General features: G+C 40.0%; 2 protein-coding genes and 1 long non-coding RNA gene across 3 annotated transcripts; 2 read left to right on the forward strand and 1 right to left on the reverse strand.

The window, feature by feature from the left end:
- Window positions 1-27,646, forward strand: LOC129763351 (protein dispatched). The gene is made up of 9 exons (XM_055762319.1): window positions 1-553; window positions 610-1,249; window positions 1,308-1,720; window positions 1,782-1,873; window positions 17,088-17,365; window positions 17,428-17,698; window positions 17,757-17,989; window positions 18,064-18,218; window positions 25,251-27,646. The coding sequence occupies exons 2-9, from the start codon at window positions 637-639 to the stop codon at window positions 26,712-26,714; spliced, it is 3,519 nt and encodes a 1,172-aa protein (XP_055618294.1). The 5' UTR covers window positions 1-553; window positions 610-636; the 3' UTR covers window positions 26,715-27,646.
- Window positions 1,862-17,683, reverse strand: LOC129763353 (uncharacterized). Its single transcript, XM_055762322.1, has 2 exons — window positions 16,593-17,683; window positions 1,862-1,952 (listed from the first exon to the last, which is right to left on the reverse strand). The coding sequence occupies exons 1-2, from the start codon at window positions 17,064-17,066 to the stop codon at window positions 1,881-1,883; spliced, it is 546 nt and encodes a 181-aa protein (XP_055618297.1). The 5' UTR covers window positions 17,067-17,683; the 3' UTR covers window positions 1,862-1,880.
- On the forward strand, window positions 3,853-5,110 carry LOC129763354 (uncharacterized). Its single transcript, XR_008740894.1, has 3 exons — window positions 3,853-4,276; window positions 4,343-4,556; window positions 4,616-5,110. It is a non-coding gene; the product is annotated as an uncharacterized LOC129763354 (long non-coding RNA).
- Window positions 27,647-27,910: the final 264 nt, after the last annotated feature.

The following is a 27,910-nucleotide window of genomic DNA, read 5'->3' on the forward strand; positions in this document are numbered from 1 at the left end:
TGTATCAGCTAGAAACAGTCAGACGGTCATTTTGGACAAAACCAATTCTTTAGTTCGTCCATAAAACATCTTAGAACAAAAATTTCACGCAACGAAAACAGCCATCTTGTATTAGATTTATTGTGTTATTCTACTGCTGAGTAGCTGGCTTAGTTGTATAATCTACAAAAAAGAAAATGTGCAGCAATGTCGTGAAATGTAGCGAAAATATGTTGACGAATATTTTCATACCAGTGATCAAAACAAGTCGCTGCTAATGTGCATAATGGCTTCGAATAGATAAGTTCGCGGTTAAGTTGCTTGGCTAAGCATAATTAATGCGGAGGTATTCAAAAAATGATGGCTTTTGAGATTCCAAAGGATCGGGTTGTGACATGTTTTCTTCCATGATGTTCTTACACAAACACACATGAAAGAGCAGTGGAAAAATGTAAACAAAAACCAACTTTGGCAAAATAACGACAAATAGTGCTGCCAGATCAGCAGAACATACTATTTTACAGCACTCAAATTGGAATTGATTATCATCTCGCAGTAATAATATTTAAATTAGGTAATCCGTTGGATGATAAAAGTAACGAAGATAATGACGATTATTTTTTCTTTAAGATTCGTTAGGCGAAGGTGAGGCGAGACATGCATTGGTACTACAAACTACTCGCGCGTCGGCCACTCTTTGTGATAATTGCGGTCGGAGTATTTTCCGTTGCGTGTATTGTAGTAGCGCTCATCACTAATAAATTACCTGATTTCGGTGATCCAACGCTAGGGTTCGAAGCCCGAGGAACCTCGATTGGGAAACGTTGGACAGCCTGGCGCAATCTACTGGAAGAGACGAGTCCTTCCGGGCGGTTGATTGCGAATCCCAAGGAATTGATAGATCATATCACAACAGATTTTTACAGCGGCTTCCATAAACACAAGAAGAAGAAGGACCGAAAGAAAGCGCACAAACATTTGAAGAAACATCACAAGCTCGGAAAAAATATTAGAATTTTAAAGGAGCTTGGCTTCAATAAGTCGTCAAACGGTGAAATAATCAGCTTCGAGGAATATGACAATGATACATTCGTTAGTAGACACGACAATTGGGAGTATGGTAAGAATATGCCTTTTTATGCTGAAGAGAATAGCAACAAAACGATGGAGAAGAAAAGAGCTAAGTGGAATACCCTCAGGAATTTGAATCCACCTCTAGACCCTTACGAAGTGCACATTCCTGCAGATGGATTTTTCTGCGAGTCGCCGAGTAAGCAAAAAAAAAACATTCTCTGATCAAGTTTCATACTCATCTTTACTGCTTTCAGATAAAGATTTTGCTCACTTCGTGGTACAACGTGTTAATCATAATCTAAGCGATACCCTGTTTGAGCTGAATGCATTCCTGGCGATGTGTGATCTGGAGCAGCGTATCATCAACACAGAGCAATATACGGATTTGTGCCAAAAGGAATTGACCAGTGACGACTGCTGTCGGCCGTGGTCGATAGCTAACTATGTTACTTTCCTGTCTAACAAATCATCGTGTTTCGATCTCAATGAGGAGGATATCGCTATGGTGAAAACACTGCTGTTCGACTGCTTTCAGTATTACCACAATATGAAACTAAGTAATGATTGTGTTCGCTCGAGTTGCGTAGTACCGAAAGAGTGCAAATTGCACAATGCCGTTTACAATATTTTGCACTATCTTGCAGACGTGGATTTCATCAAATTGAATGTTGGTGTCCTTGATATGTGCAGGAGTTCTAAGTTTGATTACAGTGTAATTTATTTTTCAGGAATCAGCGGAATTTCTTAACGTTACTATGATTTTTATTCCAATTGCCAGAAGTACCAAATCGTTGGAATTTTATCATAATCTACAACCCGAGTGAGTATCATTTCCTTCTGGTAAAAAAAGCGGATGCTTGCATAAGCGCAGATAACTCATCGAATCCACGGTGGGCGGCCTGAAATGAAATTAAGTAGATGTTCAAATTTTGAGCAATTTCATGTTATTTCTGCAGTGATCGTTCGACAACTGGACCTGCTTTTTAGCCCCTTCTCGTATTATTTAATACGTCATACAAAGGGCCTGATCACGAACGTCACTGCCACGTACGCTTTCACGTCAATCACACTTCACTTAACCTATTTGTGTCTATCATCATTGTCACGGACTGTTGCGTGTAAAAATGAACTCCGTTAAGTGAAAGTGTTCATTCCCGTTTATAAGAGACATGTTGGTTGCATAATGTCGGATGTTTGAACATTGTGTCGGTTGCATAATTTTGGACGTTTCGACGTTATGTAGGTAAAATTAATACAGCGTGTAAGATAATATTCCATTTAATTAATCGTATGTCTTAGAATGACAAGTTTGCGACTATACCTCGATAATTAGTTTGCTGAATCAAATGCCGGCTCAAAGATGAGGAGGAATACTTGGTTGCTCGGGAATAATGTAGTTGTTGAACATATAGGAATGTAATTTTGCGCTAGAGATAAAACATGACTATTATGTTTAATAATCGAAATCTTGCATACTCTTGTACTTAGCTCTGTCTTACTCGTTTGAATAGTGAGAAATATTTAGAATAATGTTGTATGAACCGTTTCTACAATTTTAATATCTTCCATATCTCAGAACAAACCCGAATTTATCCACCTCACGATCAGTATAATCTGAGCTACTCCCATATGAGATTCTGAAGTTTAATCCTCTTATCCTTCCCATTCCCGTGTAATTTGATACACGGGACATGTGTTCGGGAACGAAAATAAAAGGAGCTCCGTTTTTCTAGCGTAATGCTTTAAACTAAAACAAGATTTATTCAGTAAGTTTTACAACTCAATTCATTATTTAGAACTTACAAATTCGGTGCACTGGTTATACAATTATTATATTTCAATTCAATTTTTTTTTGTATAACTTGACTCCTCGAACAATCAAATGGTTTTGGAAATCTTTTCATGGCGTTTGACATTTCGCCAACATGTTACCATGACACGACCATATCGCACAGACCGTTTCAGGGTTGCCGGTAGTAACACTCCCCACCTCGTAAGGATGAGTTGTCGCCTCAGCTTTACTATTTTTTGTGACCTCCAGCACCGCCAACTTCGAAACTGGTCGACGAAACACTCCATCGGATGTTTTGACAATTGCTTGCCTAACTCTGTTATCCTTTCCTGTGATCACTTCAAGAATTCGACCGCGAGTCCATCCATTTCTCTTTGAGTCATCAATGATGACCACTATGTCTCCAATCTCAATATTTTTTACTTCGCCGAAAAATTTTGTCCTTCTAGTCAGAGTGGGAAGATACTCCCTTATCCAACGTCTCCAGAAATGATCTAGATTGTATTGGATCAAGTTCCATGATTTGCGTAAAGTCGTAACTGCATCAGTCGCAGAAACAGCAGGTTGTTTAGTTCCCCTAGAACTGCCCAAGAGGAAATGGTTGGGTGTCAGGGCCTCTTGCTCAGCCGAATCAAGGGGAAGATATGTCAGTGGTCTAGAGTTTACAATGGATTCTGCTTCCACGGCAACCGTTTGCAGGGCTTCATCATCCATCTTGCGTTCTTGTGGTAGACTAACCATCGCGATTTTGATGGAACGCACTAATCGCTCCCAGCTACCACCCATATGGGGGGCACTGGGAGGTATGAAAACCCACCTGGTTCGTGCGTTGGTGAACGTGACTGCTGCTTCGTCGTAAATATTCTGTAACTGTTTCTGTAGTATACGATCGGCTCCTACAAAGTTGCTCCCGTTATCTGAATGGATCTCAATAGGGGCTCCACGACGGCCAATAAACCGTCGAATACACGATATACACCATGGGGTTGAAAGATCGTAAGCTATTTCTACATGGACAGCGCGCACAGTAAGGCACGTGAAAAGGGCTACCCATCTTTTCGCGTTAGAACGCCCGATTTTTACAACTAGTGGGCCAAAATAATCTACCCCGACGAAGCTGAATGGTCGAACAAACGGTGATAGCCTGGCAGTCGGCAGGGATCCCATTCGTGGAACAGCTGGCTTTGCTTTGTAAATTTTACACTCGTAATTTTGATATATAAAAGTGTTGACGAATTTCATTCACGATCGTTTCTGAATTAGCATGAAGAAATCTGCGGTGAAAACCATCCACGAGTAAGTTAGTGACTGGATGTTTTCTAGGAAGTATCACTGGATATTTTAGGTCGTTGGAAACCAACTGCAATCTGCCTATACGACCATCGACACGAAGTACACCATATTCATCTAGTATGGGCGTTAGTTTGTAAAGTATGCTTGACTTTTCCACAGATTCAAAATTTACAGCCGATGAATTCGTATTCCTTTTTATTACAGCTATTTCTTCAGCATAAACACTTGCTTGCGTGAGTCGCCAAAGAAGATTCTCTGCTTGTGTTAATTCTTGGCTTGTGAGGAGTTGTTTCTTCAAACCGTTGCGATTCTTCCTTTTGCATGAGTTGATGAACCGTATTACATAAGCAGTGGTACGTAAGAGGCGATTCCAGTTAGAAAATCGTAAAAAATCGATGGGTATTTCGAAGGACACATGGTGAAAATAACACGTACGAAGCTCCTCATCAGTAATAATTTTTTCATTCTTCTGTTCAGGCCACAGTTCTTCTTCCGAATAAAGGAAGTCTGGACCACGATACCAACGTCCATTTACGTCGTAGCAGGGACTGGTTCCCCATTTTGTGGCTTCATCGGCTACGTTATGCCTACTCGGCACCCATTTCCATTCGCGTGCATTGGTTGATAATAAAATTTCTCCCACACGACAGGCTACGAATTGTCGGTACCGACGATGTTGAGAATTGATCCACGCCAAAACTGTTTTGGAATCGGACCAGAAGATTCGACGATTCACACGAATTGAATGTCCTGCCATGACCGTATCTACTAAGCGAACACCTAGCAGCGCCGCCATGAGCTCCAGTCGAGGAATAGTAGTGTGTTGTAATGGAGCTACTTTTGTCTTGGCGGCTACTAACGTACATTGTACATCTCCTGTAGAATTTGTTACTCGAAAATATACAGCAGCAGCATAGGCCTCTTCGCTAGCGTCTACGAAAACATGAGCCTGAAGTGATTTATATAACGTCGTACTAGCCCCATAGAAGTAGCAACGGGGGACTTGAATCTCGGTAATTTTCTCAAATAGTGCTATCCATTTCTTCCAACGAGCAAAAATCTCATCATTCACACGTTCATCCCATAGGACTTTACTACGCCACACGTCCTGCATTAAAATTTTGCCGTGAACTAAAAAGTTCGCTAGTAGCCCAAGCGGATCGAACAAACTCATGAGACATTTTAAAATTTGTCGTTTTGTCGGTTTCACTTCAGTATCGATGATCAATGCTACCTCACTTCTAAACGTCGTAGAATAACTGAGCACATCTTCAGCACATTGCCAACGCATGCCCAAAACATGTTTTGTGATACCGCTGTCATTAAACTTTAAAGCTTTCACGTTCTCCTCAAATTTCTCGCCCAGATGATTCAACACAATTCGACTATTCGATCTCCAATTACGGATCTCAAAACCGCCTTTGGAGTGTACTGTCTTTACGTCACGTGCAGTGATCCTTGCTTCCTCGACTGTCTCAAAGCTATCAAGATAATCGTCGACGTAATGGCAGTTCAAAATGCCTTCCACTGCTCTCGGATATAAGTCTAAGAATTCTTCAGCGTTTTTATTCTTTACAAATTGCGCTGAAGATGGCGAACAAGTCGCACCAAATATAGCCACATCCATGAGAAATATTCTAGGTAATTCTTGTGGGTTATTTCGCCAAAGGAAACGTTGGGAGTGGCGGTCGGACTCAACTTTAAGTAACTGATGAAACATATCTTTAATGTCACCTGAGACTGCTATCGGGTACTGACGGAAACGAAATAAAACGTGCAGCAGCGGTACTAACAAATCAGGACCCGAAAGTAGAAAACTGTTCAAAGAAATGCCACCCACCTGCGCCCTTCCATCAAATACTAAGCGTATTTTATTCTTTTTAGGATTAACCACTACGTTGAGAGGAACATACCAAATTCTTTTTGGATTTGTTTCACTTAGTTCTTTTTCTGTCGCTTCGTGAGCATATCCCTTCTTCTGATATTCGAGAATTTGATGATGAATAGCTTCGTTTAACATTCTATCTCGGCGCATTCGGCGTTCTAGACATTCGAGTCGTTTCAGTGCCATAGGAAAACTGTTCGGAAAATCTATTTCGTCATACCTCCACAATAGGCCCGTCTTATAACGGTTTCCAACTCTAGTCGTAGTGTTCTCGAGGATACGACGTGCTCTTGCATCATCATCTGACTCGAGCCTAAAATTTGATCGTATTCCGGAATTATCAGCGTCGAAATAATCTTTCATCATTTCGTCCAACTTAACGTCGGTTTGGCATTCACAGATGTGGTAGCTAACATGTTCACGTGATTGTTTTTCACCAATGCTCCCATATACGCACCACCCGAGACGTGTTCGTGCTGCTACTGGACCATATTTTCCTTCTCTTACTTCTTGTGGAACAGCCAGAGCAAGGTCGCGTAACCCTAGCAACAGACGAGGCCTAGCATTCTCATAGCTATGGATAGGCAAACCCTTCAAGTGTCGAAAATCTTTATGCAGCTCGCCAAACCGTAATGTTTGTACCGGCAAATTCAAATTTCCAACCGTTCTCACACTTGCCAAGTGGAAACGACTTTTCTGGTCAACGTCAGACACGTCTAGAGAAATAAGCTGGGAGTCTTCCTCCAATCGAGACATATTTGCTGTCCACTTCAGACACAGTGGGGCATTTTGTCCTTTTATTCCGAGTTGTCTAGCTAAATTGTGCTCGATGAGGGTTGCCGAAGAGCCTTCGTCAAGGAACGCAAAAACTTTTATGGATTTCGATGCTCCATACAACACCACCGGAATTATCCTAAATAGCACCGACTGGCCGCAATGATGATGCGTAGAACTCTCAGTTGGTTGAACAAATGTGTTATTCTCTACAGAAACAGCTGACGAATGCAGCAATGGATGGTGTCGAAATTTGCATCCGTCCGTTCCACATTGAATGGTGATTCTGCAGGCGCGACGACCGTGGAAATTCAAACAACTTCTACATAGTTTCAAGGCTTTCACACTCTTCCATCTGTTCTCCAAATTACTCGCTCTGAATATGAAACAATCCTTTACACGGTGGGGACCCTTGCTACATACTGGACAATTCTTATTTGATTCGGAGTCTCTAGGTTCTATTACCTTTTTCACTTCTTCGTGCGAATGAATGTACCCTTTATCTCGACTCTTTTGCCTATCATTTTTCGAAAACTGACCATCGCTATATACTGCAATCTTACTTACAGAGTCAACAACTGACGACATGAAGTCACTGAACGTTCGAAGCGTTGCTACCGGACACGTATGAAGATATTGAGCCCACTGTAACTTTATGTTGACTGGGAGTTTTTCCACCAGTTCTTGTAACAAAATGGGATTAGAAAGATGGCTTTCTTGTCCAGCTACAATGAGATGTTGCGTAAGATTTCGGATAGACATACCGAAATCGATAAGCGTTTCCAAGCGCTCTGATTTTGGTGCCGGAGTTTCCCGTACGTTTTTTATCAACTTACTGATAATAATTTCTGGACGACCAAAGAGAGTTTGAAGTGTCTTCATTACGTCCGGAACGGATTCAGGTTGCATCAAGTAGTAACGAACTGAGTTGAGCGCCTTACCTTTTAGGCAACGTTGCAGACGAGCGAGGTTCTCTGCGTGGTTGTATCCACAGGCGGATGTAGTGTTGTTATAGCTGCTCACAAACATAGGCCAATCATCCGGTTCTCCAGAAAAAATCGGCAAATCGCGTGGCATCACTTGTCTCGCAGCGAGTTGTTCCGGTGATGGTCCTTGATTCGTAATCGCGACGGGGCTTATACTCTGGTTCACACTCGATGATGGTACAAATGGACGTCGTATAAAGTTGGCGTTGGAACATGATGGATAAGTAGAATGAGTATGTTGCGGATCGCACTGCGTGGTATAAGCGCGTTCCTGGATACGTTTGTTGACATGATGCTGATTCACTTCGATATTTACTTGTTCCGAGATGGGTTGTGCCGAATTTCGCTGGGAATTATCTTCGTTGGATGGCGTTGAGTGCGCGGGTAATTGTCGCTGCTGCTCACTTATTTGACCAGTTGGATTTCCTAAGGCAGTCTCGCAGAAACCAATGGTAGTCGTTATTTGTTGGGATTCGTTCGGACGTTGTTTCGGAATTGCTCCTGTAACCTGGTGTAGCAACTGAAACTGGAAGCGATTCATTCTCTCCTGAAGTTCATGTATTTCTTCTTCATAATTATTCTTTTGAACTGATTCTCTTTTAGAATTCGTTGCGTGTTCATTAGTTGCCACGTCTAATTGACGCGGTAACTTATTAGCCGTGCACGAATCAATCGTTGCACTTTTGGATAGTTTACCCCCCGGGAGGATTGCTGAATCACTGTGAGTACGGTTCAAACGATTCAGTGGACGACTTATCAATTTACTATTTTCGCTTTTAGCGAATGCTTGCTCCGTCACCCACTCTTTGACGTGCTTTGCACGATCACGAGATTCAATCTCGTCATTTCGAACACTTCGCTCTTCAGTTTCCATTATAGAATCCTCTAGCAGCCGGAATTTTTTCTCCATATATTTCTTTTCCATGTCTAGAGCTAGCTGTTTTCTTTCAATCTCTCGTTGTTCCTCCAGACGTTTCAACTCAAGTTCTAGACGAGCTTTCCGAGCTGACGACGAAGACCTAATCGAGACACACTGGACCGGTACCGGTAAACATGTTGTACATATCCACTCTCTGTTCTCGACTGAACACCTATCCGGAACACCTATCCGGAACACCTATCCGGCACCTATCCTGTGCCGGCGACGTGACGCCGGCACAGGATAGGTGCCACCAACCACCACATTTGTCACACGCAACGAAATCGTCGGCAGAATCTGGTCTTTCGCAGGCAACGCAGCTGAAATTTTTGCTGTTATCCGGGGTATGGTTATCCTCCGCATTCATTAGCGAATTTTTTAAAGGTATTGTTCGGGAACGAAAATAAAAGGAGCTCCGTTTTTCTAGCGTAATGCTTTAAACTAAAACAAGATTTATTCAGTAAGTTTTACAATTCAATTCATTATTTAGAACTTACAAATTCGGTGCACTGGTTATACAATTATTATATTTCAATTCAATATTTTTTTTTGTATAACTTGACTCCTCGAACAATCAAATGGTTTTGGAAATCTTTTCATGGCGTTTGACATTTCGCCAACATGTTACCATGACACGGCCATATCGCACAGACCGTTTCAGGGTTGCCGGTAGTAACAACATGAGGTTTGATTTAATCATTAAAACAGAAACTGGTTAGCACTTTTTTAATGTTCTTTCATTCAAAGTATGTCTTCAAAACAATACCGTTGAAAATATCTATAACGTAAAAAGTTATAACTATCGTCCTGATTCTGGTCTGGTCCTCCAATTGTGAATGTTTGAGTTACAAAAACTAGCTCTGCATTGTTGGAAAAACTTCACAGTTATTATTTTATATTCAAAACATTAACAAATCAATCATAATGATCGTATTTGGGCCAGTGGCCTCCATTGCCATTTTATGGTATTGCAACTCTCTCTTAGTCTAATCCTAAAAATAGAAATAAAAAATTTCATCGCCATGTTTCAATGGGCCTACGGGAGCTACATTTTTAATCCTTAAATACATCCCATAGCGCAATCGAGCCAAAAATAGAGGCGAATGAACTGCAAAGTTTAAAGCCTCTTAAAAACAAAGAAGAAGAAGAATCGAGCCAAGACAATATTCAAAATGTTAGCAAAAAAGCTAAATAAATACGAAATTAAAAATACTCCATTCCGCGTGACTAGCTTTCACCATCCAGAACACAAGTGACAAATATACCTGTTTTTCTCCGTGACATGACAGTATCGTGGTATTCATAATAACACCGAGTTCATCAAAGTTGTCACGACGGATGAACTTTTCTGGAATCTACACACACGGTGACAACCGTAATAAGGTTGTATACACTTCGTTTTCACCGTGAAGTGACGTTCGTGATCAGGCCCAAAGTGATTTCACTAGTCTGCTGAGCGTTCTAGCGCCCTATGTTATTCAAGTATCCACGAGTGAGACTCGATGTTGTACGGGAAAGGGTTAACAGCAATTCGTAAACAATTGACGTCATATTCATTTTGATGATTAGCTTTGAGGGGCATCCGGGTGTAATTTGAGATGCTATAAAAATTGACATTATTTTTGCATGACAAAAACATCGCTTAAATTGCAGAAAAAATTCCCCAAATTATAAATCTTATCTGTTGCCGCACTCAACGCAAAACTTCCAGTGGAAACCTTTTGTTTTTTCACAATTTCACGATCATTACGAATTAAACAATTCATTGAAGTAACCGAAGAGTCTCTGGCACTCTTCGGCTTACAGGGCACACTAACATCGGAAATCCTGAGTTACCATCACTGAACGACGAAACGCTCTCAGAATCATCTAGCTCCAGCGGGAAAAGTGATACAAATAGAACATCTCGCTCCTTTGCATTTCAATGGAATATCAATGGGCTCCGTTCGCATCGAGATGAGTTGCAGACTCTCTTTACTAAGTATCAACCAACAGTGGTATGCTTACAAGAAACCAACACGCGGGAACATAAAATTACGGCAAACTATTTTGGAGCACATTACCAACTTTTGCTGAGTTCTTGCTCATCCTCCGGTAGGCAAGGAACGGGCCTAGCAGTACAAAAGAATACTGTATTCGAAATGCTTGTAATCCCAACAGATATTCAAGCAGTAGCCATAAGAATGCACGTACCAATGGAAATGTTAGTATTCTCTGATAAAAACGATAAAAACGCTGACGACAAACTCCGTAATCTAGTTGAACATCTTCCAAAGCCGATTGTTGTTTTAGGAGAATTGAATGCACACCATATCGCCTGGGGAAGCCGAATAGGGGCTGTCCACATACCACGTGGACAACTTCAGGGGGGTAGGGGTCGCGAAAATGTCCACGGTTGTCCACGGTGGGGGAGGAGGGGGTTTAGATAATATCCACGTGGACACGATAAATATTTTTCAATGATGTGCTGTATTTTTAAGAATTATTGAACTTTCCGCCCACTCTTAGTATTTTGTGTTTATGAAAAAAAGGTTGAGCTGCTTGAATGCGTCAAACATCCATATTTTTTCATATGGCTGAACTTCTTCCCTGGAATGTGTGTTCTGAAATTCATCCATATGAACTGAGAGTGATCGATCTATTTCCATTGATAGGAGATTATCACGCATTCCACTAGGACGAAGACACAATAGAAGAATGTTACAATTTCATAATATACTCGACAAAGAAATTAGAAGAACAGAGTGTTAAGTTGAAAATTTTAAGTGATTTTTAAAATGCTGTAACGTGAAAATCCAACATACATCATTTCAAAGCTTCAAGTTTTGGAATATACAACGGACACATTGTTATCTTGCTGTGTGTGAATGTTGTAAATAAAAATATAGGAACAAAAAAATCCAATTTTTTTCTGTTATTTCAAGGTTTTTCGAGACTTTCAGCCAAATAAGTAAACAAAAAATCTAATTGACCTTATCAACCCGCTTTCATTGGATTCCAAGAACTTTTCTGTATGACCTTTCAATACGAAGTTATTTTTGTTTGATTGAAAAGTGCTCCATCGTCTTCGACGATTGATAATTCAATAAATGATTAAAGCACTGCTAATCGATAGGCAGTTTTGGAAACTCCAATAAATTGTGTGCAAAGTTAATTCGTTGATTCGATGAAAAACGATCGAAATTTTATTTAATTTTTATGCATCTAAAAATCGTCAAAACAGTTTTTTGTGTTTTATTGTATAGCGTTATGCATGCGCTGATTTTTCAGCTTTTGCTCCTTCGTTTCTATTCATTGAGGTTTGCGAAAATGGAAGGCGAACAACACATTCTTTGATGCATGGGCTATTTTTCTGGAGATGTGTCCTTAACAGCGATGCTCTTTTTTTTAATTAAGTTTTTTTTTGCAATACATTCATTTCATGATTCATGATTCACTGTTCATTAGCACCTGGTGAAGAATGGTTTCGTAAAACGCTGCAATTGATGGGTTACATATTATTTGATCAAAAACATTTGATTGAACGCATCTCCATTTGCGAATCACTACATCAACACAACTAAAACACGCATCGTGTTTTGCTCCGAAAAAATCATACACTGTGTAATATTGGAAAGGACAAAAATTGTATTACGAGCTTCTACTCTACCAGATGGAATCCCCTATCTTACACCCCTGCTCGGAAAAAGCCAATATCTCAATTGTTAGTTGGCTTAAGAAACTGTTTCAGTAGAGTTCGAGAACTGTCCATCTGCCTACATGGCACCTGAATACTTCTGAGGCGAGTTTAAGGCCAAAATTATTCAATATGATGGGGGTCGAATTCCTCCAGGACAATGTCAAATTTAATGTCTGTTTGACAATTCGGCAAACATGTTTTGCAGTTACAGATATTCCTTCCTTTGATTATCACTTGTTCAGTAAACTTGTTAGAACTGTGGCTAACCAGACAGCATAAAAAAAACAAAACGGTGCATATATAATCGAAGAAATTCATGTCTATAAAAATGGTGCTTTTGATTTTTCGTGCTTTTTCTGTCCACGTGGTATGTGGACAGCCAAATAGCGCACAGATCAAGCTTGGCACAGAAGAGAGGCAATCAGATTTTTAAACCCATTGTCGATCAGGACATGATAGTCTTAAACAACGGATCGCACACTCGTCTTGATCCTGCCATTGGATACACACAAACGAAGCAAACTTGAAAAGCTGGGAAAATTTCGTACAGATTATAAACCCCCAAACTCCTAGCAGTCAAATATGGACAAGAGTCAACCAACTGCGAGGGAAAAGAAAAAAACATCACGATAATATTGAAGCTATCACATAGATTTACGAACAACGGACAGACATTAGCTAACATGTTTGCGGACGAATACCAAAATAAAACATCGAACAATAACTACACAGAAAAGTCCCAAACGTGAAGAAAAAACATGCAATATCGAAAACGCTCCGATCAAAGGATCACAAACGGCATAACGATTTTTTTTGATAGATGAGCTAATATGGGCTCTGGATCGAAAAGGAGGTTCCTCTACAGGGAATGACGACATCGGTTATCCACTTTTAAGAATATTAACGTTCTCAGCAAAGCTGTCACTGTTCAAACTATACAACCAAGTGTGGATAAGCGGAACATTTTCGGACGAATGGAAAGAAGGGGTAGTTATTCCGATTCCAAAGCCAGATGGAGATCGGAGCAAGGCAGATGGCTATAGGCCAATTACCCTGCTCAGCTGTTTAGGAAAAATATTTGAACGTATGGTATGGTAACCGTCGGCTCGTCTGAACTGAACTTAACACCATTGGTAAACTTGATCTCCGTCAGCATGCCTTCCGCGCGGGTAAAGGTGCCAACACTTACCTGGCACAGCTGGAAGCCCTTCTAAACCACAGCGAGCGCCAGCATGTAGAGGTAGTATCACGCGACATCTCCAAAGCTTTTGACACCATGTAGTTACCAACTGGACAACTAGTGTTGGATTTTCCATTGCTGCAACAAAATCAAAATTATTACACATTTGTAATATGAAACATAGGAAGCGAAGTCGGGCCATCAAAGTCAATGGTACTCCGATTCCATACGTGAGAAAGTTACGAATTCTCGGGGTACTACTAGACGCAAAAATCAAACTTCTTCAGCACTTCAAGGAGACCAAATACAATTCAGATCTTGTAACATTCAAGCTATTGTACGGATTAGGCTTCACTAGTATTAACATAGATGCAATGGAACGCATCCTATCAACAACGTACAATGAAGTAATAAGACAAGCCTCAGGTACGTTCAAAACCAGCCCCACCATTATGATTGAAGCAGGTTGTCTACCATTTCGTCTTATACTGGTACAGCGCCTATCACAACTCGCAGTGAAACTCGCGGTAAAAAGCCGATCAGCAACTGACCTTTTTCTTCTCTTAGCCCAAACAGGACAGTCTTTGCCAAATGTTTGTACAAATATCCCAACTATGTTAAAATATCCCAACTATGTTAAAGTATTTACTGATGGAAATAAGGGCAACGAAACAACTGGCGCAGGAATTGTAACATGAACTAAACAACTCTCAGCCTGCCAGGAATTTGTGGCATAATGTTAGCAGAACTGAGCGAACGTGTCAGACGTGGTTTGCACGGTTTCAAAGTGGTAATTCTGATTTGGAAGATGAAGAACGTTCCGGAATGTTCGAACCGTTTGCCACAAAATAATTTTTCAGGGTGTCGACTACCTTGAAAATCCTTCAAAATCAGGGAATATCAGGGAATTCAAACAATGTCTGGGAAAGTCAGGGAATATCAGGGAATTTCGTCACCAATCTGGAAAAAATGGAATTCCGTCAATTATAATTTTGAATTAGAAAGTTAATGATACCAAAAAAAGTTGTATTTGACTAGTTTGACTCTGTAGGGTTTTCAGTACAGCGCGCAAAAGTAGAGAGCTTTTACATTCGCGATATTTTACTGACATTTTTGGCATCAGTATCTGCCGTTCAGCCTCAACCAATTCCCTTCCTTTTCTTCTTCGAAAACTATCGATAAATTAATGCTTGAAAATCATACTACGGAAGCCTACTCCTGTGGTGCCTGGAGACAGTTATATAGCACAAATTACTCCACACTGCTGGAAAATACATTGGGCCTGATCACGAACGTTACTTCACGGTGAAAACGAAATGAATTGTATGCAATTCGTATTCCTTTTTATTCTCTTTTCACCGTGAAGTGACGTACGTAATCAGGTCCATTATTGTATTGAGAAGAATGTTTCATGACAACCAGGAAGCTGAGAAGGTCTAACTAGGGCGTGATAAAATGAGCTTTTTGACGATTTTTGGTTCGATGAAACTATGTAAGCTATACATTGCCTTTGGTTTCGGCGAGTCTTTGAACAAGACTACAAAGAGAATACAGATGGATCTGAATGTCAGATTTTGGGATGAAAATGAAAAGGATTTGATAAATATTTATATGACGTCAATGTTCTTGGGACATTCTCAATCATCAGGATTTGTAGCTTTTGAAGAAGGCATAGAAATTATATATTTGAACAAATTCCCTTTTGTGTCGATGGACGGTATAAACGTGGATTGGTCATATTACGCGAGCTGCAACTGGTTTTTCAAAATGAAGATAAAAATGGTTTTGAATTTGGGTAGTTTTGAATTGCATATTTCACTCGGTTCATCAAAGGATGGAAAAAAAACTCGCCAAAATTTTACGACTAACAAATCTTGAAATTTCGTTTGAGATGAGTTGAAGTATCCTTGATCTTTCCATCATTGATTCCGATAAAAAATGGAGGGAAAACGATTCGAGAAGCTTTTGACTATTGACTTTTTGATATTTGACGGATTTTGGTCGTATCAGTGGAGCTCCAACAGATTTATCATTGAAACAATATTGCTAGCAACATAAACAAGTTCACTATGATCCGAAAAATGAACGACTGAACCATTTTTGAAAAGGACAGGTTTACGGAAGTTTTACCCAAAACGGTCTTCTGTCTCTCATTAGAAACCCCAACTTTGAGAGGGCTTTTCCATTAGCGAATGTTTATATGAAAATATGTGGGAGTTAACGGTTGTGCTATGCGACAAGTGTATGATGCTTTACTTCATTTTGGACGGATAGCTTAAAAAAAGATGTTGAGCCTTTTTTATCGTCATATGAATCAAAGTTATTAAAACGGCTACGGGAAACAGAAGTGGAATCTCTGGAAGTAAATTTTGGAAAACGTACAGAAGGAAGCCAAAAGATTGCGAGATAAAGCATTTCGTTAACATCGTAACAGTTTCATGAAATTGATCCAAATCAAAATCAAAATGTCTCATTCTGTACTAGTATTTGATACTTCTTCAAGATAACTTTGAACTGTATTAGTAAATCCATTTTTTTATCTTTTAGGACCCTTATCAGTCGTCGTTAAACTTAATTAAAAATCACAAACTATTCATCTATTGTAAAATATCGACAGACGTTCTTAAATTTCATTGTTTAATCCAACTAAATGTTTTAGAAGCTGCAGCTAAAGTATTTTTAGAGAATTTAATTACTAATCTACACCTGGAATTTTTCTGAAAAAATAGTGGAATATCAGGGAATTTATTTTCGGACTTTGAGTCGACACCCTGTTTTTGGCAGTGTATCAACCAAACGCAGCTGAGGTACGAGACCATCGCAGCCGCAAGTTATGAGGGCAAATGGAAGCCCTTTTTTCATGATTCATAGAACGAATCACGTGCAACCGGTGCGTATGGCCGCTGTACAATTAAATAAGAGAACGTTTTATTCACATCCAGCTAGAATTGCTCAAAATAAACCACACATTCAAGACGATTAAACTGTTACAAAAAGAAACTGAGCACTTCATTATTCAATAATAATTTACCGCCGATGAAGTGGGCTTGAACACCCATCCTGGCGGAACGGGCACAGTCCGTTTCTTGGCTTGAATTTTCATCCGCTGTACGTTCAAGGAGTCAAGCTCTGGAAGCGATCCACAATAATGTCTTTTATAAGTTGTAATATCACGGTCTAATTTAACTTGTATCAACGTTGGAATTCCCAGATCCTTTCCCTCAAAGTGTTGCTCGTGTAGACAATTGTATCTTCCGTTGTCTATGCCCTTCATGCGTGCGACAAAGTCATCGTAGCGCTCTGCATTCGCACGGTTGTACGATGGAAGCTCTTCTGGCTGTTCATAGAATAAGTTATTCAAGCGATGTCCGCTAATTAGGTGGGAATCTGTTGACATCGTTGCGGACCTCACAAGGTCTGCTCGGTAGCGATTTGGTTGCCATACACCCGGATGCTCCGGAACTTTGGAATACAGTGGCTTTTCGAACTCGCTTAATGATGTCATGTTTTGTTTTTTTTTCTGTAGGAATCTTTCCAACGAACTGGTGGCCGTGGTGGCGATCGATATGGGCCTAAAGAATGCTCTTTTCGACGAATGTTTGCTGCGCGACGGATGGCTTGTCGGACTGGGTGGAATCTTCGTTGTAATTTCTATGTGGCTTTATACACGATCACTGTTCGTAACTTTGATGACAGTAGTGGCTGTGATATTTTCTCTTGGCATCGCCTACTTCATATATACGCTTATCTTTGAGTTGTCGTTCTTTCCATTCATGAATTTGCTAGCGGTAATCGTGGTTGTCGGTAAGATGATAAAATACCTACATGTTGTGTAATTGTAAGCAATTTTGAAAAATATTTCTCAGGAATTGGTGCTGATGATGCGTTTATATTCCTAAAAATTTGGCAATGCGTCATCACGGATCGAGTGAAGGCCACTGGGGCAGTCGTATCGCTAGGTCCTTCCACGTCGTCATTTTCCTCGGATACTACAACGGTTCGGGGGGACACACTAGTCGCATTGATGGCCAGTACACTGAGACATGCGGCACTTTCCATGCTTGTTACATCGCTGACTACCGCGGCAGCATTTTATGCGTCGTACGTTAGCTCAATAACAGCGGTTCGATGCTTCGGGTATGTTGTGATAATATTCTCATAATGGCGTATAGTAATCGGCAACTTTATATTCTAGCATATTTTCTGGTACAGCCGTGATGGCCAATTATTTTCTGATGGTAACCTGGTTGCCGGCTTCTGTATCGATCGCCGAAAGGGTGTCTTGTGTTTCGTTAGCAAAGCCCGTGAAGGTCGTTGTCGAGAAGCTTGGATATCCCTTCAAAGCAATTAGTCAATTAGGTAGAAAGATAGAAGATATCATAATATCATTAGTAATACGTGTACCTTTGTTGTGGATTGTGTTGTTAGGTGAGAATTGGAAAAAAGTATTGAAATAAATATCATCGTACTAATCAACGTTCCTTTCAATCATGACATTACAGGTATAACAGGCATTTTAAGTGGTGTAATGGTGCTACACTGGCCAAAACTGCGATTGCCAGACTCGCCAGACTTCAAACTGTTCGTCAGCAGTCATCCATTCGAGCGGTACGATAGTGAATATAAAGATATGTTTTGGTTCGAAAAAGTTTACAGTGTAAGTATATATCCACTAATACAGCAACTAAAATTATAATACAATTTGAAGTCGGCCCGCTGTTGCAATCTTTGAAAGAAGTTTGTTTACACAAATTTTCTCTTGCAATCCATTGCAAAACTTTCCGCGCGTTGTAACCTATTTGTAATTTTTTACACTATTGCAAACCAAAAATGATTGGTTCGGATAAAATTTATGCTCATCTATCTCAGATTCTGTCCAACAGAATACAGCAAAGAAATCCGTAAATCTAAGAGAAGGGGTTGGAAGTTCACCTGAGAACAGGTAGAAAGTTTACCTGTTGTAGCAAGACTTAATAAAACCCTTTCTAAGGATCACACCAACGGACTTGGTAGTCTGAAAAAAGGGAAACGGTCAATATACAACCAACTCCCAGGAAACACTTATTAGGTGTACCGGTAAGTTTATTCGGTCTTACAACAGTTGGCGTAACTTGATTATTATTCCAGTGAATAAAATTTCCAGACATTCGTTTGAAAGCTACTGCGCGTCTTTTTCAGTATATGTCAAAAAGTTGAAGCGTAAACAATATAGTTTTTTGCCACTTCGAATATGTCGAATTTCGTACCAACGAGAGTGTTTTTGCGGAGAGTGTTACTTCATTACTTCAATATGGACCAGAAGCTGCGGAAAGTCATCGCATTTTGGTGGAAGTTTAGGATGAGCGAACGTGTCATTGGTAATTTTGACTTGGAAGACGAAGAATGTTCCGGACCGCCAAAAAAGTTTGAAGAAGAAGAATTGGAGGCTTTACTCGATCTAGATCCGTCAAAAACGCAACAAGAACTTGCAGATACACTTGGAGTAGCTCAGCAAACCATATCCGATCGGTTAAAAGCAATGGGAATGATCCGAATAATAGGACATTGGGTGCCGTATGAATTGAAGCCTCGAGACGTCGAATGCCGTTTTTTCACGTGCGAACAACTGCTCCAACGGCATAGAAGAAAGGGTTTTTTGCTTCGAATCGTTACTGGTGATGAAAAGTGGGCCCATTACGACAATCCTAAACGTCGGGCAACGTGTGGATATCCCGGTCATGCATCAACATCGCAGGCAGCGCGGAATATTCATGGCCGGAAGGTTATGCTATCTATTTGGTGAGACCAGCTGGGTGTGTTGTACTATGAGCTGCTAAAACCAAATGAAACCATTACAAGGAACCTGTACCGACGACAATTGATGCGTTTGAGCCATGCACTGAAGGAAAAACGGCCACAATACGAGCAAAGACACGATAAAGTTATTTTGCATCACGACAATGTTCGGCCGCAAGTCGCGAAACCGGTCATTACATACTTGGAAACGCTGAAATGAGAGGTCCTATCCCACCCGCCGTATTCTCCAGATTGCTCCGTCCGATGACTACCTTTTTCGATCGATGCTACATGGCCTGCACTTCTCCAATTTTCAAGACGTTAAAAATTGGATCGATTCATGGTTAGCCGACGAACCGGCCGTTTAGTACCGCAAAGGGATCCGTGAATTGCCAGAAAGATGGGAAAAAGTTGTGACTTGGGCAATACTTTGAATATTAAATTTGTAACCATTTTTGCAGAATAAAGCATTAATTTAAAAAAAAGAAGAAACTTACCGGTACTCCTATTAGTATCATGATGGAAACTTCCCAGGCTCAATCCAATGGTCTTCAATACAGCTCAATCTTGTCCAATCAGAGACGAAAATAGAGCTAATGAAATTGCTAGGGCAATCTTTACGAAGTCCAGGGTTGAGTGGGCAGTGGATTCCTTAAAGCCACTTCAATCTCCAGAACCAGATGGGATTTATCCGGTACTGTTACAAAAAAGCAAGTATATCACTGTTCCTCTCCTGGCGAAGATGTTTAAGGCTAGTATGGTACTAAGCTACATAAGCTAAGCTAAGCTAAGTGATTGAATTCAGTCGCAGCAAATGGGAAGAAGGTTGTCCAAAAACTCGTCCAGGATCACTCGTGTTTTATACCGATGGGCAGGGTTGCCAACTATAACTTTCAACAATCAGGAAGAATGAAAATACAAATCAGGATAACTCATATTGGGTTTCCGGGAGTTCGTGCCGATTTTTGAGAAAACAAAAAAAAAATTTTTTTATATACATATTTTTACATTTATACAATGTTATTGTACGTTTAACTTTATTCATTTTTATTTTTATGATATTATTCTGAATTTCTTTGAATTCATCTTCCATACTTTGAGATGAACCTTTTCTTTATCAGATGAGAAATGTTTTTTTTATCAACAATTTATCAGCAATGGATAAATTGTTGAATGATTTTTTTTAAATTTGAAGCTATTTGATTCGATTATAGATATATTTTCTATAGTTTCACCATTAAAATTGATTTTACTTTGAATCTGACGAGCAAATGTTGTACAGAGTCTTCCAAATCAAACGCTCACGCAACAAATTTTAATAACTTCTACAAAAGTGAACCGATTTTTATTTTTAAAAACCGAAAATAAAGCTTATTTTAGGACATTTTCGATGTGACCACCCGTTTTTTCGATAACGCATTTAAAACGGCGAACAAAATTCTTCATGCACAACTCCAACATTACCACTTCGATGCTGTTGAAAATCGGAGTTATTTCTTCTTTAAGTTCCTCCAAATTTTGTGGCTTATTAACATAGCAACGGTCCTTCACGTACCCCCAGAGGAAGTAATTGACGACGAGAAATGTTGAAATTCTTACCATAAGAGGTCAAAGTTTCATTGAGGATTCGGTTTATTATCATGAACATAACCCGTTTCCCGGAGAAAACGGAAGGTGTAATCACTATGATAGCATCACTCATTGCTTGTTCGGCGATGGGGTGATTTTGTACACACACAAACTTCCGAAGCTCCATTAGCGCACTACAACACATCCGATTACTCATCGAAATCGATTATGAAAAAAATCATTCTCGCTAAGCTCAAATGCATAGATTTTCGGGCTAGGTTGCATCGGAAACCTTCATATTCCAAACGAGAATCAAAATGGCAGATCCAAACAACCAGTGAATATGAGCAAATGAACTTTTGTTCTTCAATATGTTTTGAATTTTATTTTTCCACCCAGTGTTATTTTCGTCTTGATTATTGAAGACGTCAGAATTGAATTTCATTTTAGCCAAATGAATATCAGCTTTTGTTTACTTTGAACCTAAAACTGCTGCGTGCGGTTGGTTTTTATTTAGTTCGGAATTTTATTGTACTGCTGCTTAAGTCCTCCTCAATCAACACAGGTAAAAGGAAGATTATGATATGTAATCCATTTGACCATCGAGTCTAGGAGCAATTGTTTATCAATTCCAATACAGCGTTTAGGGGTCGTACGCGGTTTTTTGCTTGTCACTATCCAAATGTTTTATGAGCCCGTGCTTCTTTGCAGCTGCCGGATGCCGTGTTCGAAAATGCCTTATGAAATTCCCGATGTCGCAAATCACTAGACGGTGGCCACAACCATTCGTTGTATCCATTCTGCATATGCCGTTGTTACCGTCCCAATCCCAAATCATCCGAAGCGAAGACTAGCGTAGGTAGCAATTAAGTGAGCGCAGACTGCAGGATTTTTTTGGAGCGTTACATAACTACAAGAGCTCATGTGATGAGGAAGAGCGGAACGAAGAATTTGAGTTTTCCAACAAACTAAAACAGTTTAAATCTGGAGAAAGAATTAGAAGAATGTTTAAATACATTAAAAAGTTCAAAAAGAAGAAAACACAGATGAAGTATGAAGACATTTCGCATCAACATTTTTAGAACTACCTTCGATAAACTTGCTCCCCGTGATTATCGAGTCTCCAAACCAGGAAACAATCGCAGAATATCCCCCAGGATGTAAGAACGGGAAAGTAGCTGGACCTGACGGTATACAAACTGAATTATTCAAATACGCTGATGTAGATACATTGTAAGCGTTCAAAAATCTACTTAAAAGAGTGTGGATAGAAAATAGCATTCCTATCGGCTGCAAGTGTAAAACGTTAATCCCAATCCCAAAGATCAGAAATGCCAAGTAAGCGAAAGATTTCAGATGGATCGTTTTAGCTAGTGTAGGTTATAAAGTCTATGCGAGCTGGATTTTGTGCATCCCGATCCAAAACACACATAGGAACCCACCAAGCTGGTTTTCTCAAAGAAGAAGATTGAGAAGGCTTTTGACAATATTAGTTTCTCAGCCTTTCCAGATGCACTTATGGCTAGAGATAAAATTATTAATTTATTAATTCTGAGGAATAATAGGTGTTATGGAATGGCCAGAAGACTGCGCCTCAGTCGCGATCAAGGGAAGTTAAACAGGATGGAGGAAGTATTGGTGACGACAGAGGATGTTTTGGACGGTTTCCTAAAACTCAATCAAACAGGAAAGTTGAAGTTCCTAGTCATCCTTGTTTATGCAGACGACATCCTGATTATTGCCAGATCAGTGGAAGAATTGGAGAAATTACTGCCAGTGCTCGAATGCGAAATAAACTTAAATCTTAACGAAGCACAATGTCAAATCATGGCAAGAACGCCTACAGGACAATCGTCAACCGAAATAAAAATCTGTGAAATAAAAATTATTAGTAGTAACAAACTGCGCCAGTAACACCGACTAAGCGTATCCTATGGTTTACCTTCTCTACCAACACATTTCCTGAATTCCCGAGATATTTATGAGAGGTCGTAGAGCTCTCTGCATCTCTCTCAAGTAAAGATCGAACTAACATTCCTTCCTTTTCCTTAGCAGTTGCAAGGACGTGACCAGGACAATTCTTAACTATTGGAGAAAGCATGCTTCCATCTAAGAGATATAATCATCAGCAACGGATGGAGGCTAACTTGTGCAACTTGCTCGATACTAATGCTAAAGCTAAATCCATTGCAAAACTTTTGAAAAACATTGGGGTTTCCTTAAATTGTCCTGCGATAGGAGAAAAAAAGAAGAGGATTAATTCTGCACAAATGTTATGGAAACCCGACATGGTTGGGTACAAGGATGGCAAAGGAGTTGACAATTACCAAAAGTCCCGTTTGTGTAGTGCTTAAACTTTTCAAGAAACATTTGTTTGGTTCAAAGAAGGTTCAGTCAAAGTGTCAAAGGGATACATTGGACCGGAAATTTCATCAGAATGTCGCCAGCAAACTCGGTACTATTCGCAGTACAGTTCGGAATATTGGCATTCTTCGAGAATCGGGCTATTAAGAAACTAAACAGAACAGAACTGCTGATCAAATTCAACGGGTGCTTTCTTATCGACGATGAAACATATGTGTTTCTGTGACAGAAGTTTCATGTACCCAGGGGCCGCGGAGATGTTCCTAAGAAATTTAAAGTTGTATTTGTTGACCAGTTAGCCGCTAAGTTGATGATCACAGACTTTTGCCACGTACCCCTTATCACCACACAGTGGTCAGATCTATCATGCGATTCTTAGCTCGGTAGCCGAAATCTATGCTCTTAAAGCACCTTAATTGTCGGGCAACTCAGAGGCATACCGTCCAGACGACTTTTGTTTTTCAGGTGAAATATTGCTTCGCCCTTTTTCAATTTATTGAGTATAAATAAGCTAATGGCAATTTCACAGCATACACAATTCATCAGCCATCCAGCTAGCGACCAGACAGCTATGAACTTTTCCAAATGGCATTCCTCAACCCCGAGAGTTTTGTTTAGTTTTCTAAATTGGCATTTTCCAGACGCAGACGAATGAACTGAGAAATTTTAAACCCTTTATAACTCAAACGATACTCCTTTTTATTCAAGCCACAGTGTTGCTTCAGCTAGCAGATAGCAGTCTTTCGCAATACTGATGGCAGACACAGTTGTTTTGCTCGATACAAAGGAAGAATGGAAGATGGATATCGCACACTGTGGTGGAATTTATTACGGGCGAGGCACAGGTTCGATTTCCTTGCCGTCTGGTGGAGAGTGCTTCTGTATTTTTGCAACATATCATTTGTGCATCTGTATTGGGATGCAAAATTTCGAAAACGAGAGCGTTACGTTTTAAGTTCATACCGTTATGTAGAAATTAATTGTGCACGATTGACTCACAATTGTAGTAATCCAAAGCAAATAAATGTTTGCCTCGGGTCGCACTATGTCTAGCACGAGAAGAATATTCGCAATACATACTGAGTGCGCTACGTACATTAGCGATAAGTATAAAAAACTCGTGTATTGTTATCGCAAGAGCAAGAACGAATCATAAATCACCCATCTTGCACTTCTTCTACAAAACCACGTGAATCCAACGGTTCTTTTCAGAGCCACCAAAACTTTTCACTAGAGAGTTGTTTTAAATTTGTTGGTGTACTTTACAATAATATTTGAAGTATTCAAAATCGAATTGATTTTTATATTTTTTTAGCTGGAAGATAGTTTCTGTGAATTTAGGGGCATGCTGATTTTTTTCCGCAGCCGTTGAAGTCGACACCGTCACCCTACCACACCTGATTTTTGGCTCGAATTTTTTTGTCGTTGCCGTTCTGTGTTTTTGGGTATTTTGGGGAGCGTTGGAAATGTAATTTTGCTGAGAGATACTGGGAACTTGAATATTCAGTATCTCAGTTTCGCTCTAGACAGCGAGCAATCAACAGTACATGTTACTTCTGACAGTTAATTTGAAAATCTGCTCAAATTGTCGTTTTTATTGTTTCGCAAAAAGCAAAGGAATCGTCTGATTTGAGCTGTCTTTATTCTATTATAAATTCAGTATCAAACATGTATTCCATGTAACGGAGGAATATGTTATTTGCAAGGGATTGAAGAATCTTGAACGAGTACTGGTAGAAGTACTAAGAAATTTATAGTAAACGGTCAATTAGATGATCAATCAATGAAGAGTTTTGCGATTGGACCCACGAACACTCACTTAGTAAGAAAACATGAATGTTTGAAAGTATTCATAACAAAAAATCCATTCTGGGCGGGACGAAGTTTGCCGGGTCAGCGAGTAATATATATTTTTATTATTACTGACATATTTACTAATCTACTACTTCAATGTTTAATCAATTTTTTTTTTCATTTTCAGACAACGGACACCTTCAAATTACCACTCCGCTTCGTGTGGGGCGTGAAGCCAATCGATAGTGGCAACTTTTTGGATCCCGAGAAGCGAGGAGCTCTCTTCTTCGACGAGAGCTTCAACATGAGCGCACCCGAATCGCAACAGTGGCTGCTCGATTTTTGTAAGAGTTTGAAAAATCAAACATTCTACCAGATGAGCTACGGTTTGCTGCTGCCCAACTGCTTCATCGAGAACTTCATAAACTGGATGTCCCGCCGGTGTAACGATTCGATGCGTGAGATAGACCGAACGCCGTGCTGCGAGGTGTCGCCTTTCCCGTTCGCACCGGAAGTGTTCGACCAGTGTCTTCCCGAGTCGATACTGAGCTTGTACGAGACACCGAGGGAGTTCTTCATCCCAGGAGTAGCAGGGCCCAAGTTTGTGCGACAATCGTTCAACAATGGTACAGGTGCGCCTCTTGTGAAAGCTGTAGTGATTGAGTACGAGAGTAATCAAATTTTTACGATGTCATATTCGGAGATCGATAACTTTGTAAGAACCGTTGAAAAGTGGTTCGCTGGTATGTTGGGAAATGCTCCTCCGGAAATGCAGAATGCCTGGTTCATCAGTGAGTTGGAATTTTTCGATTTGCAGGACACGCTATCTACCGGAACTATGATAGCAATCTGTATGGCGATGGCGGTAGCTTTATTGGTTCTGATGCTTGTAACGTTAAACGTGTTAATTAGTGTGTACGCGATAGTGACGGTTACGTTTACGATCCTGACAACCGTAGCCGTTTTAGTGTTATTGGGCTGGAAATTGAATGTGTTAGAAAGTGTTGCTGTTAGTACTGCTATAGGTTTGGCGGTAGATTTTAGCTTACATTACGGTGTCCACTACAGACTTTCAACCGAGTCGGACCGAAAGTCTTCTACGCATTACTCGCTAACCAGAATGATTGGTCCGACGGCAATGGCAGCGCTAACCACTGGAATGGCAGGAGCGTTGATGCTTCCCTCCAAGGTACTTGCCTACATCCAAATCGGAGTGTTCCTGGTAATCGTTATGTCTATTAGTTGGATTTATGCTACATTTTTTCTGATGAGCTTACTGAGGTTGGTCGGGCCACAGTTTGGATTCGGTCAGTTCCGTTATCCGAAGCTGAGAGCTAATTTGCGCGAAAATGCCAAAACACAGTTGGACGGAACGAACCGATTGAATCACCATAATCAAAACACGGTTTCAGAGCAGTTGCTGTCGAATTCCAGCTCGGCAGCGGGTGAGCTGGTCGGGTCCGAATCGCACGAGCTTGACTCGTTAACGTCTAATTCGATCATAAAACCAATCAATCTAGATATATCAAGACCCATCAATTTTGATCGAGCTTTCAAGAAAAAATACTCACTTCCCAGGGAGCACAGCCCGTCGACGGCCAGTGCGATAACGGTGGTTTTACCGGATGATGTGGATTTCAAGAGCGGATAAAAGATGCCACAAAATTCGGCTCGATCAATGTACAATGGAGAGAAAGAGAGATTTAGTTTGACGTTCCGGTACTTTTGCCGTTCAAATATTCATTTACAAACAAACGTATTATAAATATGTGTAACAAATGTTAAGATGACAAATTTTATTCAAATGAAGAGCAATGCATTGCTGGTAGGAGGATTGGATGGATTACTGCACAGTTTATTCGGAAAGTATAGGTTTTATATCAGTCATTATTGAATAATGTAGGAATACTATTTATTGTTGTAGTTATTGAGTAACACAAGCGTAAACTATTGCTTCAATTTTGATGTGATGAAAGAGTGAGTCTAATAAGTTGAAGCACTTTCTTGCAATTTTTACTATAGTGATTTTTGTCCACTTATTTAAACATAAGGGCAAACGTGAGTCGCGTTTTACGAGCGTGTAAATGTATTTTTAGAGCTCCTTCTGTTGTAAGTGTAATCACTTGAAGACAAATATTTGACAAGTATCTCGAGTGCATGCGTTAAATAACGGGTTCATTTGTGGAAAAGTTAAATTTAATCAAACGAGGTGGAAATCCGTCCATGGGTGTTTCTTCCATGAGTCCTCAATAATACTCTAACAATTCCAGCAGTTGAGAGTCCTATGAAGGTTTTTGGTAGTGATCTATGTAATCTCATATGTTTGAGGAATTGCTCAATTTGTGTTTTCCTCAGAACAATTTTTAAAGTTGATTTTAGATTGAACTAAGAAAGATTTCTCAAGGTTATTTTTTAAATTATAAATGTTAATTTATCGGAATACCATCATAAATCTTTACAGAGTAAGGGGTCTTATACTTATTATAGAGCTGAACGAGAAAGACGCGAGCACTGCAAGTGCTCGCCTTTTATTGTAATAAAATGCTTACTTAGCTTATATGCTATATGACGCGCGCGAGTTTATGTCGTCCACGAACGTTTTTGTTGTATCGTCGGTAACATGAACAGCAGAGTACCTCTGGTTTGTTTTTTTTCTGATGCCCTGTACTCTATGAAAAACTTGATCAACAGGTTCCAGTATTGGTACCTTTTCTCTGTGTTTGTTACGTTGTTCCAATGTGGTTTTTTTTGTGGTTTTGTGTTTTCTGTGTTTAACTCTAAATTTACTTCGTCATACATCTTATTTCTTTTCTCGATCATTTCTTCAATGTTAAGGGGTCTGATATC

The sequence above is a fragment of the Toxorhynchites rutilus genome, chromosome 1, assembly GCF_029784135.1.
Source record: "Toxorhynchites rutilus septentrionalis strain SRP chromosome 1, ASM2978413v1, whole genome shotgun sequence".
NCBI lineage: Eukaryota > Metazoa > Arthropoda > Insecta > Diptera > Culicidae > Toxorhynchites > Toxorhynchites rutilus.